This window comes from Notolepis coatsorum (genome assembly GCF_963971535.1).
Source record: "Notolepis coatsorum genome assembly, chromosome: 15".
NCBI lineage: Eukaryota > Metazoa > Chordata > Actinopteri > Aulopiformes > Paralepididae > Notolepis > Notolepis coatsorum.
In genome coordinates, this window is record NC_140179.1 from 41286525 (window position 1) to 41303972 (window position 17448).

At 41.1% G+C, this 17448-nt stretch overlaps 1 protein-coding gene across 1 annotated transcript in view; it reads right to left on the bottom strand.

Annotated features, from left to right (window-relative positions):
• LOC311241717 (actin nucleation-promoting factor WASL-like) overlaps positions 1-17448 on the bottom strand; it is a 155363-nt gene that overhangs the window by 53745 nt on the left and 84170 nt on the right. The window contains exons 2-3 of the mRNA XM_084330595.1: positions 2189-2323; positions 176-262 (exon numbers count right to left, since the gene is read on the bottom strand). Of these exons, the coding sequence (XP_084186721.1) occupies positions 176-262; positions 2189-2323 (222 nt within the window). The remainder of the gene's footprint in view (positions 1-175; positions 263-2188; positions 2324-17448) is intronic.

Sequence of the window (17448 nt, forward strand, 5' to 3'; positions counted from 1 at the left end):
CTTGAAAATTTATAACAAATCCTAATTTTTTTTAAATATTTATTTTTAGGTTAAGGCGGGACGTGATGTCTCCACTGAGGTTAAGGTAAGGATTCTGGCGTTGCAGCTTTGCCAACAGGTGACGACCACCTTTCAGAGAATAAGCTGAGAGAGAGGAAAAAGAGGTCCAACTCACGTCTCCAGTGAACGTGATGAAGTAGGATTTGGAGGGGTTGACGGTGAAGTTGTTGTACAGCTCCTGTTCAAAGATGATCTTGCCCTCCTGCGGAGAACAGCAGATAGGCTGGTTAACACGTGAAAAAGAACCAAGAGAGCTCACTTCAACGTTATGGCTCCATGGCGTCAGCGATCGCCTACGGTTGTCAAACAAGAAGGTTCCGTTATCAAGATGGCTCAGCCACATTCAAAATCCTACCTGCTCCTGCTGACTGCATCATACATATTAATTTGCACAACCATTCATTTGCACAACCATTCATTTGCACAACCATTCATTTGCACAACATTCATTTGCACAATACATTTGTACATCTGTGCGTTTCCACTAGACTACTTTCCATATTCACAATTCCCTGTATTTGAATATATATTAACTTGAACATCGACCTACATTCCTGATCTTAATCTATAGATTTGAATTATGTTAACTGTTTATACTATGGACCTTTTTTATGCATGCACACAGTCTGGGAGGAACTAGCCTACTCTCTCTAGATCAGGGGTGTCAAACTCATTTTCACAGAGGGCCACATCAGCATTATGGTTGCCCTCAAAGGGCCAAAGACTGTATAAATGTTAATGTAATGTAAAATAAATGTAGCTACTCATTTACATATTGTTAAACATGTTGTTTCTGTATTTATTACTTATTCAAGTTATACATATTGCATATGCATTTGCATAGATGTAAAAATATATGTTAGCTTATGTTATTTTAACAAATAATTTTAGTTTATCAGAACCCCATATTACTCCATCAATCAATGATCAAACCATTCAAGTAAATAACAAAGAAGAATATCATCAAATACAAGCTATGACATTAAGTTTGTTCAAAACCTTTTTGTCACAGTCAAGAGGGGCAGAACTGTGAGCTGCAAAGAACGCGTGGGACAGATGTAGCAGATGTTACAAAAACAAATGGCTGCACACAACCTTGCAGAGGCCATACATCCAACTAATGGAAGATAGTTTAATTAACTTTAATTAACAGATTGCAGAATGGGTACAGTACAGTACAGCTCAATACACACAATTGTTAAGGGGATGCAGACCAGAGAAAGACTTTCGACTTGTTTACATCAGGGTCCCCCATTTTCAATTCGTAATGAAATTGCTATTATGTGTCTGCAACTGTATTAAAAAATAACAAAATAAGGGTTGTCTCAGTTCACAACTATATTGGTCAAGTTTTGGGTGGGACTTGTTTGCGTCCCTACAGCTTCTTATTCAATTGAGCGAGATGCTCGGTTATGTCACACAGCCAGCTTGCATCCGACAGTTCAGACAATATTTCTTCAACCCTTTGTTACCTATTCCGCCTGGATCTTTTTTGTATTTTGGGCTGTAAAATTGTCAAAGAATGTCTGAGGAGTAAGTGCTTTTGGCTTTTTTCCTTTGTTACTTCATCAATACCTCAGATGTTCAACACACATGTATGTGTAAGAATGTGTAATAACTAAGGCTGTCAAAGCTTTATTAACGCATTAACCCACAATTATTTTAACGCCGCTATTTTTTAACCTAAGATTAATGTAATTTTTATTTTATTTTTTTAACCAGAGCTCTTGGGGGGCCACATCAAATGACGTGGCGGGCCGCATTTGGCCCGCGGGCCATGAGTTTGACACCTATGCTCTAGATGTTTAATCTCTCTGGGTCTACTGTGTAGATAATATGAACTAGTCTCTAGATGTTTAATCTCTCTGGTCTACTGTGTAGATAATATGAACTAGTCTCTAGATGTGTAATCTCTCTGGTCTACTGTGTAGATAATATGAACTAGTCTCTAGATGTTTAATCTCTCTGGTCTACTGTGTAGATAATATGAACTAGTCTAGATGTTTAATCTCTCTGGTCTACTGTGTAGATAATATGAACTAGTCTCTAGATGTTTAATCTCTCTGGTCTACTGTGTAGATAATATGAACTAGTCTCTAGATGTTTAATCTCTTGGTTGGGGACCCACCTTGATGTCGAACACCCTGATGTAGTAGGACCTCAGGGGGTTGTCTTTCACTAAGCAGCCCACCCCACAGCATCTCTTGTTCCAGCCTGAGTTCCTCTCGGCTGTGAACACCTGGACCACTGCTGAGCACAGAGACTGTATATGAGAGAGAGAGAGAGAGAGAGAGAGAGAGAGAGAGAGAGAGAGAGAGAGAGATAGAGAGAGAGAGAGAGAGAGAGAGAGAGAGATTAGGACCGATATTTACAATCCTAGAATATCTGAGATCGTCTTTCCTCTCATACATTATAATCAAACCCAGACTGTGTCAAACCCATGTGAATGACGAACACATGGGCTGTGCAATTAATCACGTTTCATTTTCAATTAAAAGTTTGACTTCCAACGATTATGAAAACAAGTCGACTTTTAGCCTGATCATGTTTTAAAGGGGAACTATTTTACTATTTCTTTCACTATTTGGGCACTTTTACACAATTCCTGTGAGTCTATGGAACACCTCTGTAATTTCTTTTAATTTTTTATTCATTGTTTTGTATTTCTAATCAAGTCCTCAAAAACAGCATTTTTCTACCTCAAGATCTTAAGCCGTTTTGAGCCTGGGCTCCAACCACTGTGTGGCCTGGTGCCACAGGGGCCACATTATCATGCAGCGGTGTCTCTCTGACATCACAAATCAGCACATTTTCAGATGACTCAGTTCAGTGAGGGTGAATATTGTGAGAGGAGAATTGGAAGAATGCACCAATATGAGAATTAGAGACATAGATCATATTAATATAAGTTCACATAGCTAGGAAACAATGCTAAACACTCAAAAAGGCCATTTATAAGATAGTTCCCCTTTAAATCAGGTCATGTTTTTTTTTTAGCATTTATTGCTTTTCATGGTCAGACATGACCGACAGATGAGGAGAGGATGAACAGGAGAAGAGGCGGGGAAGACATGCGACAAATGGGAGTCACCGGGAGTGGGAAGCGAACCTGGGACGGCCGCTTCGCGACGCAGCGCGATACATGGTGTGCTACTAGAGTGCCCCTAGTCAGGTCATGTTTTAAGTCAGGTCATGTTTTAAGTCAGGTCATGTTTTAAGTCAGGTGATGTTTCTTTGTTTTTCAGTTTAATTATATCCATGATGTTTCAAGTCAATGAGTAATTGTGTTAAATAATTGTGATCTCAATATTGACTAAAATAAAGGTGATTATGATTTTTGCCATAATGCCCTATGTGGCCCTGCTGGCAGAGATCAGAGAGCCAACCAGCAGCCTAATAAAACCAGTTTTATTACCACACTGAGAGTGACTGACTGTCCCTGTCTGCTCGTAGAATGACTGACAGCCCAGTGTCACTGCCAGGGCTGTTCATTACTTTTAAACACAAGGGCAAAGTCACAATGTCCTCTTAATGCAACATAGAAATATGTCTACCAGAATGGAAACGCTCTGCTTTATTATGCATTATTACATTATTATTATTATTATTATTATTATTATTATTATTATTATTATTATTATTATTATTATTATTATTATTATTATTATTATTATTATACAATATTACTATTTATATGATATATATTATTATTTTATATATTTTTTTTGTGTTTTATTTTTTTATTATTTTTTAAACAAACATATAAACAAACATGACAACACACGATAAGATATACAAGCATTATTAACAGTGCACATCCAATGAAATCACCATATAGTTAAATGTCTTATACAGGATATACCCCCAATACCTGCTATCTAATACCCTACACACATATGCTCTAGCTCGTACCCCCCCCCCTCCCGGACCCCCCATTGGATAATCCAATTATTTTATATTATTATTGTTATTTACATTATTCTTTTATATCTTTTTTCCTGCCTGTACCTTCCCTCCCCCCTCATGCTGCCATGACGCGTTATTTCTAAACCTAGCCGCATTTCTGGCAGACGCTCTCTGATTGGCACTGACTGACGCTCTCTGATTGGCCACTGACGCGTTTGCCCAATCGCGTGACGAGCTGTGTCTTTGCCCATTTCCACGTCAAACAGCCTGCAAACTACCTGGCGTTCTATCGCCATGCTCTAAGACAAACTCTAACCTTAACCAACTTCGAAAGAGTGCCTAAGCTTAACCGTCGAAAGAACTTGCCGTCAGGCTCTAAGACAAACTCTAACCTTAACCAACTTCGAAAGAGTGCCTAAGCTTAACCGGTGTAGAAACAGGCGTCGGCCAATCAGAGAGCGTCTTGCCAGAAATGCGGCTAGGTTTAGAAATAACGCTGCTATGATGCCTGCATTTCCCCAGAGCCTAACAAAAATAATGGTTTGTTTCCGGTTGCCGACCGACCCTGCCGATTTAGGTGCGACCCAATATATTTTATAAAAAAAAATAAAAAATCATTTTTATTATTTTTATTTTTGAATACATTTTCATCTAAATCTTAGTCAAACCTTTAGAATTATGGATATTAAACATGCTGGCAGAGTACATGCATCCATGTTGTTGTAAACATTTTAATTAAATAAAGAAATGTCCTATCCATAGTCGCCGTGGGAAAGAATAAAATATAAAATTAAATAAATTCCCTACCTACAGTACCCATGGCCTTAACTGACAACCAACAGGAAACAAACAATATTTTTTGTTATGCCTCAGGGTGTGTGTCTGAGGCCCCGTTTAGACGGAAACGCTAGCAGGTGAATCCGCAAAAATATTTTTCGGATGTGCCTTTCGTTTATACGGAAACGGCGTTTTTACGGGGTGAAACCGCAAAAAAGTGAGACTACCTTCCAGGGTGGAATTCCTAGAAACGCAAAAGCTTTGCGCTCTCGTCTAAACTGTTAAAACGTATAAATCTGATAAAACGATGACGAAAGGGTTGTCACGGCTCTGGTCGCGCGTACTGCTTACGTCACAGGTAGCAGGTATGCGCCAGTAGCCGAGACGTAAACAAAGCAAGTATGTCTGACTTATATCAACGGAGATCACCTGAAGGCTACATTGGCAGTACTTTTAACCCTTTCACTGCCACACGACAGAAGGTTAACCCTTTACTATCACACAACCGGCTGTCGTGTGGCAGTGAAAGGGTTAAATACACAAGAATCTGTCCCGCGGCGTGAGTGGACCCACTGTCTGTGAGTGACTCTGCTTTGGTGCAATCACATTCCCCATCCACAGTCTGCGAATCAGAGGCAGAGTAGGGCGGGTCTTCACAGCACGTCATGTGACATATGCGCCAATCGTGTGACAGTGGGGCTCCGTCGTCTCGAGTCGTTACAGCGTCGTCTGCACGCAGAATTCCATCCCAAAACGCTCGTCTAAACGTAACATTAAAAGTGAAACCGCAAGATGACTTTTGCGGTTTCTGTTCACAAAACGCTCGTCTAAACGGGGCCTTAAATGGGGATGTGGTGGGGATTGACGTGGTGGAGATTGATGTGTGGGGTGGGGTGTTTGGAAAACTGACTGTTGCGGGGGGGGGGGGGGGGGGGGGGGGGGTCACATACCTTCAAGCAACTGAAGTATTGGTATTAAATTCCTCAGTCTAAAGAGATGACCTTGCCCCTGTCAAGCCTTCTAGTGATCCATTGTTAAAGCGCCTCCGAGTGAATCTCTTCCAGTAATGAAGAACACTCTTATCTCAGTTTTTGGATGAATCCCACTCATGAGAAACAACTAATATGTGATTCTTCTTGCAGGGAGTGCAGAAACATCTGCACTCCTATCACAGATAGCTGATAAATGACATTATTAAATGTAGCGTGCTGCGTAATACTAAAACAAACTAAAAACTCAAGGACTCCTATAGGAGCCAAAGCACTCATGAGTTATACCTTATTTCTATTGGCTTAGTTGCCTACACTGTTAAAGTCTACATTTCAGAATACAATGGGGCTTAGCTGTATATTTAGGTTATTGTATTATTATATGAATGTTTATTTGTTTATTTTTATAACCTTACATTGAAACGGCATTAGGAATATTGATTGGATTTAGATAAAGTAATTGAACCGTCTTATTTGTCATAGGGCCTAACAAAAATAATGGTTTGGTTCCGGTTGCTGACCGACCCTGCCGATTTAGGTGCGACCCAATTTATTTTATGAGTTTAAAAATTAAAGATTAAAAATTGTATTTCTTTTTTTTACAATAAAGTTTCATAGAAATCTTAGTCAAACCTTTAGTATTATGGATATTAAACATGCTGGCAGAGTACATGCATCCATGTTGTTGTAAACGTTTTAATTAAATAAAGAAATTCCCTATCCATAGTCGCCGTGGGAAAGAATAAAATAAAAAATAAGAAAATAAATTCCCTACCTACCCATGGCCTTAACTGACAACCAACAGGAAACAAACAATATTTTTTGTTATGCCCAAGGGGGTCAATAAAAGAGTATACCATTGAAAGATCAGTAATAGGCCTGTCCTGTGATATATATCTCATCATCCAGCCCTGGAAAAACCCCACGATGTAAGACCATGTGAATCTGACATAGTAGCAGTAGCAAAAGTAATGACATGAATAGACTTATCTGTTCTTAGTGACAGACAGACTAGATTGGTTTCTGGTGTCCATGGATACTGCAGGATAGTCATGCTGTCTAACCTGCAGCTGCAAAAACAATAATTACTGAATTCATTAATCTTCCTAGTCGCCGTGCACCGATAACACTGTTCCACTGCCGATGCAGAGTGGGAGTTATAGAACTGGAAGTATCAGTATCATATCAGAGTTGATATGGAGAACCGATCCAAATGGTTTGGGGTCATTGGATGATAGGGGTGTAACGGTACACAAAAGCCACGGTTCGGTACATCACGTATAAATATATAAAATAAATTAATAAATACATGTTTGGGTTTTTCTGCTCGACAATCCCATTTTACTGTAATATAAATCTTTGAAATGAGGTGAACAGACTGAAAACGTTATCTTATTAGATAAAACAGATGATGTATATATATTTGTATTACAGGTGTTAACAACGTTTTCTGTTGGGGACATAATTTGCAGTTGATTTTTTTTATATAAATGGCGATATGATATTACAATATGGTGACTCTAGTATTATTAGTAGTAGTATGGTGGTAATATGGTATCGTGTATGTAATGCAGAAGCCAGCTGGTTTGTTTACTAGGTGCCCCCCCCCCCCCCCCCACACACACACACACACACACACACTGCTGACTCAGTTCTTCTCTCCTCTTCTCCTCTACTCAGCTCTCCTCTCTCTCCTCAGCTCTCCTCTCCTCAGCTCTCCTCTTCTCAACTCTCTTCTCCTCTACTCAGCTATCCTCTTCTCAGCTCTCTTCTCCTCTACTCAGCTCTCCTCTCCTCTACTCAGCTCTCCTCTCATCTACTCAGCTCTCCTCTCCTCAGCTCTCCTCTCTCCTCAGCTCTCCTCAGCTCTTGAAAATTGTTGCTGGTCTCGTCAGCGTTGTCTCGTTAAATAAATGAGAACATCAGATGAACATGAATGATCCCAGATGATGTTGTTGTAGGGCTGGGCGATATAACGATAAATATCGCGATATATTTTAATAATCCATATCGAATATTGAAATAAAAAAAAATCGAAAAATCGTTTTTTTTTTTTGGACCTGCAACAGGGCAGTTTTAAAACCAGAGACAGTGGACAGACTTGTCTTTCTTGCCTGCAACTTAAAGTAATGGCTTTGCTTGTCCAAATGACAATACTGACCAAATTGAGATTTATTTTTCTCGTCCATTTATTTTGTTTGCTTTCTAATTTAAAATACAGTTTGAAACCGTCTGTACACAGTAGGCTATGTGTGCTAGCAGAACTAGACTACAGTCACAAGTCACGGTGCACATGTGCGGTGGTTTGTCCACCAAAAAAGCGCCAAAAGATCGAAAATAAACTAGCAGAGCCAGAACTGTTCAACTCCCCTGGAGCCACAGCCAGCAGAGAAGCCAGTTTACTTTCGCTTTTAAACCAGCTGCAGCCTGAGAACTGGAGTGTGAGGGGATGTAACACTAAAGATGGCGGCAATGACAAAGAATTGCTGCAAAATAAACATACATCTGTTGTTTTTATACTTATAACAATTCGATAATTATCGATATCGAGAAATATGATAACATTATCATATCGTTATCGCGATATGATTTTTTTCCATATCGCCCAGCCCTATGTTGTTGGGCTCAGGGTTTCCGTTAGATTTTTTTTTTTGCAGGTCTGAGTGTCCGGTAGATTTCAATCTACCGGACAAATGGGATAAATTCCGGTCAGAGTTTATTGAGCTTAAAAACTATTGATATGCCTATATAAAGAATGACATCATCAAGGCATTTATAATATTTTAACTTAAAACTAGGCTACTTTTGCGTATATACAGTCATTAATATATTCCAAATAAAATAAGTCCCTCGAGACTTCGTGCTGCTGCCGACTTGAGGTGTCGGTGGGCAGTCTGCCCGACCTTAATAAACAGCAGTCTGTTATAATCACATTTTTATGAGCTAACGAATTCCGTTATATTGGACATTTGTATTAATTATATCAAGCGAAGAACTGAGAAATTTGGCAGAGAGAGACGGCAACATTATCATGGGTTTGCGTGATGTATATCTCCACCTCCCAACGAGGTGGTGCTGGTCATAATGTCCTGTGAAAATAATTCCCTCTAAACACAATTTGATTATTTGAATTGTATTAAAATAGGCTACAATTAAATAGCCTATGCGATGAACGGAACAATCATTTGTTTCATCGTTGCTTCACCAAGCAGCCGGTCTAATAATGACATCCTGTTGTCAGCGCGAGCTGGCTGCTGATATATTTACGTGAAGCATGAAGCAGCAGTGTTTTTAGGTCCGGTCTGGAAACCGCTCAGCAGCGCCCCACCCAACAGCTGAATTGCCAATGGCTGAATTGGAGTACTGCACCCTGCCGGCCGGCAGATGGATGCTTCTCGCAAATATATCAGCAGCCAGCTCGCGCTGACAACAGGATGTCATTATTAGACCGGCTGTTTGGTGAAGCAACGATGAAACAAATGTAATGATTGTTTGTTTCGTTCATCGCATAGGCTATTTAATTTTAGCCTATTTTAATACAATTCAAATAATCAAATTGTGTTTAGAGGGAATTATTTTCACCGGACATTATGACCGGAGAGATTAAATATGTCGGACTTCAACAGATTTTGCCGGTCAAATACCGGTAATTACCGGCTAACGGAAACGCTGGTTGGGCTGTCACTTGATCACAGGCTATATGTAACTCCATAATGTAACTTGTCCATCACCAGCTCTTGGTGCCTGACTCCAGAGGGGCAACGTAATGATCAGGCTAGCTGAACATGGCATCCTCTGCAGTGATTGGAGGTTTCAGAGCATTAGTATTGCCCCTGGGACCTCCTGGGGGGGGGGGGGGGGGGGGGGGGGGGTCACCCCCAGCAGATCAGAGTCTCTCTCTCTCTCTCTCTCTCTCTCTCTCTCTCTCTCTCTATTTTGTTAATTTGTTTATGGGATATTGTATTATAGTGTTGTGTTGGGTTGCTGTGTGTTTTTGGTGTGTATAGGGTTAAGTGGGAGTGTTTTGTTTGTTTGGCAGTCGCATCGGCCAGGCTGGTTTGCTGGCTGACGTCAGATGCCAGTATGGAGTTTGCCAAAATGAGCAGGAAGCATGGTGTAAAGATTAATGCTTCTAATGTGTCCGTAGAGGATTGCAGCTTGGCAATAGGTAAAGTCGTTGGACATAAAAGTGTGAAATCAGCCGCGAGGATGAACGGTGGAGTTGTTATTTTCCTAGACTGTCTTGAGAAGGTGCACTCGGTTGTTGAATCAGGAATCAATATCGAGGATGTGTTTATTAAAGTGGAGCCTCTCTCCACACCAGGCAGAAGGATTAATATAAATAACATCCCGCCATTCATAAGTGACGAAGTACTGATAAATCAACTTGCAAGATATGGGAGGATCATTTCCCGATAAGAAAACTGTCATCTGGATGCAAATCTCCGTTGTTAAAACATGTTGTGTCACATAGACGCCAAGTTTTAATGATTCTTGAGAACAACAGAGAAGAGATTGATTTGGTTTTAAAATTAAGAGTTGATGATTTTGATTACGTCGTTTTTGTGAACTCTGGAAACTCAAAATGTTTCAAATGCGGGGAAGAGGGTGAGGGACATTTAATCCGAGACTGTGTGAGGGAAGAGGGGAGAGGCGCACAATCTCAGCCTGCGCGCAGTGCAGCAGGGACAGTGATCCCAGTCGAAGCTGCGCGTAGTGCAGGTGTAGAGAAGGGAGAACTCGGAGTGTGGCAGCGCAGAGAGCAGTGACAACAACAGTGTCCCGCTGCAGACCGTCAGCACTGTCGGTGGTGATCCTTTGCGGGCTGTCGGTGGTGTAGACGGTGTCCCGCTGCAGACCGTCAGCAATGTAAACAGTGGCCCTTTGCAGACCGTCAGTAGCGCAGTAGATAGTATCCAGATGCAGGGCCACAGAACCGGTGTAGCAGGTACGGAGCAGAGCCTTGGTACAGAGGAGGGAGGAGTGAGGGAAGCTGCCCCCCCCTCAACTAGTGGCGACTGTGGGGTAACAGGGGGTGGTGCGGGTGGTGCAGGTACAGAGGAGGGAGGGGTTGGAGACGCTGTTCCCCCCTCAACCAGTGGTTGTGTAGGTAAGGAGGTGGGAATCAGAGATGCTGCCCCCCCTTCAACAAGTGGCGAGGTAAAAGGGGAGAGCAGAGTTATTTTGTCCCCCCAAGCCCAACACCGCGTCAGGGTAAAAAAAGGAATAAAAAAAATATGACAAGTGAAGTAATAGGGGAAAATTTGAATGTGGTGGACAATGTACACAGTCAGACAGTGGATGGCGTGGTGGGAAGTGATGGAGGGGTGGGCTCTCAGGATAAGGAAGGAGTGACAAGTTTGGTCAAAGAGAGTCAGGAGGGTGTAGAAGACACAGGTTCCTCTCAGTCCAGCATGGACGAGGATGAGGTTGAAAAGCAATGGGGTGAGATTGAAAAACAATGGGGGATGACATCTCAAGTGTTGAGGAAGATGAGTTCCCAAATGCTTCTCAAGTGTCTGATTCACAACGGAAAAAAATGTATGCAGTCAGGCAGATACAGAAGTTCCTGCACACAACAAAAAATTTGAGAAGTGTCAAAGTGGAAGATTTTTTTGAAGATTTAGAGATGTTTATTTTTTCAGCAAGGACTCAAATGAGGTTGAAGAACAATGGGGGGTACACTTCCCAGGAAGTTTTTAGACTGAGAAAAATTGTGCAGAAGCTCAGAAAACTGGATAATATAATGTTACCATGATAATGGAGCTTCTGATGTGTGGAGCCCGGCTGGACATTCGGGAAGGGAGTAGATCTGGGCTTGGACAGTGTCTGCAAGCAGTTGGGACAATGACACTGAAAGATGTTGTGAATGTAGCCGGGTCAGAGGATGTGGCTTCTTTATTGGGGCTGAGGACGGCCTGTCACAACTGGGTCTGTCTGGATGATTGGACTCTCACTCTCACTCTCTCCCTCTCCCTCGCAATGCCCCCCCCCCCCCCCTAAAATGGTATCCGTCAGGGTGCCAATGAGCTTGGAGTAGAAGAAGGACAGCAATCAAAGAGCTTAAAGTAGAGCAAGAGAGACGTCAGTCAAAGAGCTTAGAGTAGAAGAAGAGAGAAGTCAAGGAATGTTTTCGACTCTATTGCAGTTGTTTTCACACACACCACACACCCACACCTGTCACCCAGCCTTAACTGACATTTACATTTGTCTGTTCTGCTTGATATCGTTTGCTTTGTGTGTGTTTTAATGATTTAAAACACCGTCATTTATCGGGGACGTTTCTGTTTTAACCTTCATTTACCAGGGAAGGTTCTGTTTGAACTTTTAACTTTAATTTACCAGGGTACAGTAGGTTCTGTTTTAACCTTAATGTACCAGGGTACTGTAGGTGCTGTTTTAACATTAACACTTTGAGTGCCAGGGACGCGATTTGTCGTTAGTTCATGCCGCCAGTTGAGTGCGACCAACGACATATAGCATTTGTTTGTCGTATTTTTTTTTTATTAGCGATTTGAATTCATATTTCATCAATCGAGCCTCACGCTAGTGTTGCAGACTCTCTCTGAGTTCAATTGGGAAAATACCGCCCCCTATCGTCTCTCCCTGTGTAACTGCACCCCATTGGTTTAGACTGATGGGGGGGGGTCCAGCCTCCTCATGTTACTTTTCCGGCGAGGCATCTGAAGAGACCCAAGTTGATCGCTGACCCTCAGAACAGCGTGGATTATGTATTTCCAGTACCCACCGCTGAATCAATAAACGCGATCGATATTTGGAAATGGCGATCAGGAATTGGAATAATCTTTTTGGATAACATCTGATCTGAGGTAAGCAATTTATTTTACCAGTGTTGGGGTAATCGGATCTATTTTGACCTATATATCAACGTGTTCCCTATGTGTGTGTGTCTGTGTGTGCGTGCTGATAAGGAAATGAGAATATATTTTTCGTAGCGTGCATAAGTACACATATACTATCGATAATCTAGCGTTTATTTGAAAACGATTAATAAATAGGCAGAAAAATTACAACGTTTTTTTGTTATGCCAGATTATTCCAGTAAATGCCGTTTATCACGGAATCTATATATTTTCCTGAAAAACTACTATAAAACGGAAATTAACCGATTCAAAAACAATCCGTCTCGACAATGTTGACTGCAAACAAGTCATTGATAAACGACGGGGCAGATTAGACACATAGCCATAATTTAAGACAGAGATTATGCGTTTAGAGCACTATCATTGAAGTGGGTGGTGGCATCCAACGATAAATAGTGCACGCCACACTGGCAATCAAAGTGTTAACGTACCAGGGTAGGTTCTGTTTTAACCTTAACCACTTAAGCATCGGGCAAAAATTGGGCTAGTTTTGAAAAAAAAATTACGATTGCATAACCAAAGTAATTTCTCTTGTTTGTTTTGTGTGTCTTAATTATTTCCCTTGTTTGTTTGGTGTGTGTTTTAATTATTTATCTTGTTTGTTTGGCGTGTGTTTTAATTATTTACCTTACCTCTGTGATGTATCATCTGTGTCCAATAATCTGGATTGTTCTATTTATGGTTTATTTATAAATTATTTTGTTTCTCGCCAAGCCGTCATTGTAGTAAGAACTTGTTCTCAATTGACCTGCATGGTTAAGTAAAGGTTACATTTAAATACATAATAAAGAAATGGTCCTTTCTAGTCTCCTCACACAGCCGTGGTCTCTGCCAAGCTCCCAGACCATGAGCTGACTGTGTCCTCACTAATTGGGCCTGTAACACCATAAAAATGTCAGAATATGGATTTTGGTTTACTCTATCATACGCTGACGTCGCGTCTGTATTATGTCTGGTAATTACAATCATGTTAGCAGTCTTCTCACGTAGCCAGAGTGTCTGCCAAGCTGCAGCCATGAAGTAACAGCTTCCTCTCAATCACTTAGAGTAATAAGAGAAGTGGACAGTAGCCACGTTCAGGCATGATGACACTGTCATCTTGTTTTTTAAACCTTAATTTACCAGGGAAGGTTGTTTTAACATTCATTTACCAGGAACGGTTCCGTTTTAACCTTTATTTACCAGGAACGGTTCTGTTTTAACCTTCATTTACCAGGGTATGCTCCGTTTTAAACCTTCATTTGCCAGAGTAGGTTCTATTTTAACTTTCATTTACCAGGGTAGGTTCTGTTTTAAATCTTCATTTACCAGGGTAGGTTCTGTTTTAACCTTAATTTACAAGGGTAGGTTCTGTTTTAGAGATTGATCCATCTTCTTGTCTGACTCTGGAGAAGATGGTAAGCGCATTTACCATAACGCATGTTCCTTTAATCAGCAGCCTGATCAGTAGTAGCAGTAGCTAGTAGGCACAACTGAAGCCTTGTATCTAAAGACATTATGATGTTAGTTGAATGCATTGTCAGGGTGCTCAGTAGGGCTGTCTTAAATACTTCGAAGCTTCGTTCGATGGCGAAGTAAAAAAAATAAAAATAAAATAAAAAATGTTTGCCTCCAAAATCTTGCGCCTCCATTCCAATGAAACGAAAGTAAGCGGCGCCTTCCCGCCTCCATTCCAATGAAACGAAAGTAAGCGGCGCCTCGACTCCACCTCTCTACAACAAGCACGTGGAGATTATCTGTGTTGAAAACAACAAGGACATGTGCAGCAGACATGTCGACGAAGAAGTCATCAGACGTGTGGTTACACTTTAAAATATGCAAAGACAATGCCCAAAAAGCCGAGTGCCAGATATGCCAGAAGAAAGTGGCATATCACAACTCTACAACAACTTTGTCAAATCACCTAAAAAACGTAAGTATCGTTGTACACGACGGCGACGCCACACAAAACATTAATAAGGCTATGCCTATGCTGCTATGACTAATGTGTTACCAAGTTGGCTAATTTAATTGTAATAATCTGCTTTTGTAGGTGCATTGCCTGATATAATTATAAATTATAAATTAAATATAATATAATTGTTTGCTTGATAGACGAAGGTTGCAACATAATTATGTAATGTCATGTCGTTGGCTGTGAGAGCAGCCCCACTGCACCCAGGCAGCGCAGCAGAGTGAAACCTTGTTGGCTGCGTCACAGTCACGAAAGGGGCTACTTAATTAATGAATCCAATCCACTTTATTTATAGAGCACATTTAAAAACAACAAAGTTTACCAAAGTGCTGTACAAGTCCCACAACATAAGATAAAAAAAAAATTATATATATATATATATATATATATATATATATATATATAATAATTTTTTTTAATTATATATATATATTTTTTAAGCTTCGAATTAAAATCTAAGCTTGGCCCCGAAGCTTCGATTGCCAAAAAAAGCTTCGAAGGTCAGCCCTAGTGCTCAGTGCCTCCAGTGGTCATTAGACCTCATCTACCAATCAGCTCCATCTCTGATACAGTCCTGTCACAATATGTTTGTAAGACCCTAAACAACAATAAGCCTCCTCTACTTTCACTGCACTCCATTAATCTCGTAGAGCCCCTTGTCTGCTTGTTCTCCAGAGCTGGTGATGATGAAGTAGCTAGAGAGAGTTCCACATCTCTGTTCCTCACCGTCTCTGACTGAACTTCATGGCAAACCTTAGGGGTGGGAATCACCAGAGGTCCCACGATATAATAGTATCACAATTACTACAGTCACAATACTATAATATTGCAATGTATTGCGTTTTACAGTATTATTTTTGTATTAATAATAAAAGATACACATATATATATACAGGGAACAAAATAAGTACCCGCCAACCGCCAATGGCGGGCAGATTTAAGGTTTGGCAAGTAACAATGAGAGGTCTGCCCGCCACCTGGCGTGTAAATAACAAAATAGTTCGATACTCTTATTTTGAAAATCCTGTGCGGGTCTCATTTCCGCCCCAAGCGCAGCTCCAGTCATAATATCTATGGTTCCGGCAGCTAACAACGTTCGGTTCATATCGATACTCTTATTTTGAAAAACCCAACGGGCCGTGGCAACTCGACGAGTCATGCCCAGTCCCGTGCTGTCTGCATTAAGCAGAGCGGGGCTACACAGCAGTGCGCCTATTTTGCGACCCGAAATAAGTCTGTGGTTTTTTTTTTTCTCACAACGGGTCAAATGCATCTAACATGCTTTGCATCGTCGCCATTCCTTTATGCCCACAATCGCCCGAAATTAACGTTACGTTAGCGTAAGATAACAAGCTAATCCTGATCAGAGGCAGAGCCATAGAGAACAGCAGAAAGTGTGGACTGAGGAAAGGGGAATGGGGGCACTCTCCCTTTTCCCCGTGTGTGTGCGTGCGTTTGGAAAGACAATGAAGTCACTAGTCAGGACTCAGGACAGGAGTATATTATAGTAAACTGAGGATTACTGAGGATGGACAGATAATGTTGATATTCAAATATAAAAAAGTTTCGAGAGGAGTGGAAGTTTGAAGACAGACTAGACTACAATATGATGCGGGGGGGTGGTGAGTTGAAACAGTGTGTGTGTGTCCCGACCGCGTGTGTAACTGTTCCGCAACAGTAAGTGACTTCCGGGGGTAGGCCTGATTGGCCCCGACAGGCACGTGACGCGCAACTTTCTCTGCCGCGCGGCAGAGCTTGCGGAATGATGTAACCGTCCAAATCCGCTATGACTTTCATTCAGCGCTTTAGCTCACCTCGCAGAGCAGCGGTCCTGCGATCCGTTGTTGACGAGTTCGCAATCCCATCGAATTTATTTTTTTTAACGTGATTTTTTTTTTAACGTGTATTCTTTCGCCGGTTAAGGTTAGGCATGGTTAAGGTTAAGGTTAGGCATTGTTTCGGAGTTGGGTTAAGGTTAGAACGGTTAAGTTTAGGCGCTGTTAAGGAGCTGGTTAAGGTTAGAGTTTGTGTTAGAGAATGGCAATATTCTTTCTATGGTTAAGGTTAGGCATGGTTAAGGTTAAGGTTAAGGTTAGGCATTGTTTCGGAGTTGGTTAAGGTTAGAACGGTTAAGTTTAGGCGCTGTTAAGGAGCTGGTTAAGGTTAGAGTTTGTGTTAGAGAATGGCAATTATACAGCCTACTTCCGCGCGACAGCTCTCAGCAGCCTCGTTGCGCGTCCTGAGTTTGCCGCGTCACGTGCCTGTCAGGGCCAATCAGGCCTACCCGGAAGTCACTTTACTGTTGCGGAACCGGTACAGCGCGTCCCGACCCCACTTCTATGTTTCAATAAATTATTTACATTTAAAACTATTAACGCCGACTCATTCCTTCAGTCCACTCAAAATTATGCTAATATTCCTTATGTTGTTTATGATATTAATTGAAAAATAGCATATGAGAGTAGTATTATATAGTAATAATTACCTTTTTTCAACTGCAAAGTAAAACTTTGTCAACATGTTTTATCTAATAAAATAAAGTCTGTTCAACTCACTTCAATCATTTGTATTGCAGAACATGGTATTTTCTCAAGCAGACAGATGTAAACACTGTAATCTGTGTTGCATGTACCTGACAAACCTGAACTGTTTGTATTACAGTCATATTCCAACTTAACTGAATGCACATGTGTGTGTGTGTGGACTACTGTACTATTACAGGTATTGAAATGAACAATGCAACTTCCTTATAAAAAAAATTTATAATAATAAAATATCGATACTTGGCATCCCCTGTATCGATACAGTATCGCCACGCAAAAGTATCGCAATTAGGGGTGTGGAATTTTCTTGATTCTAAGATGCATCGCAATGCGGA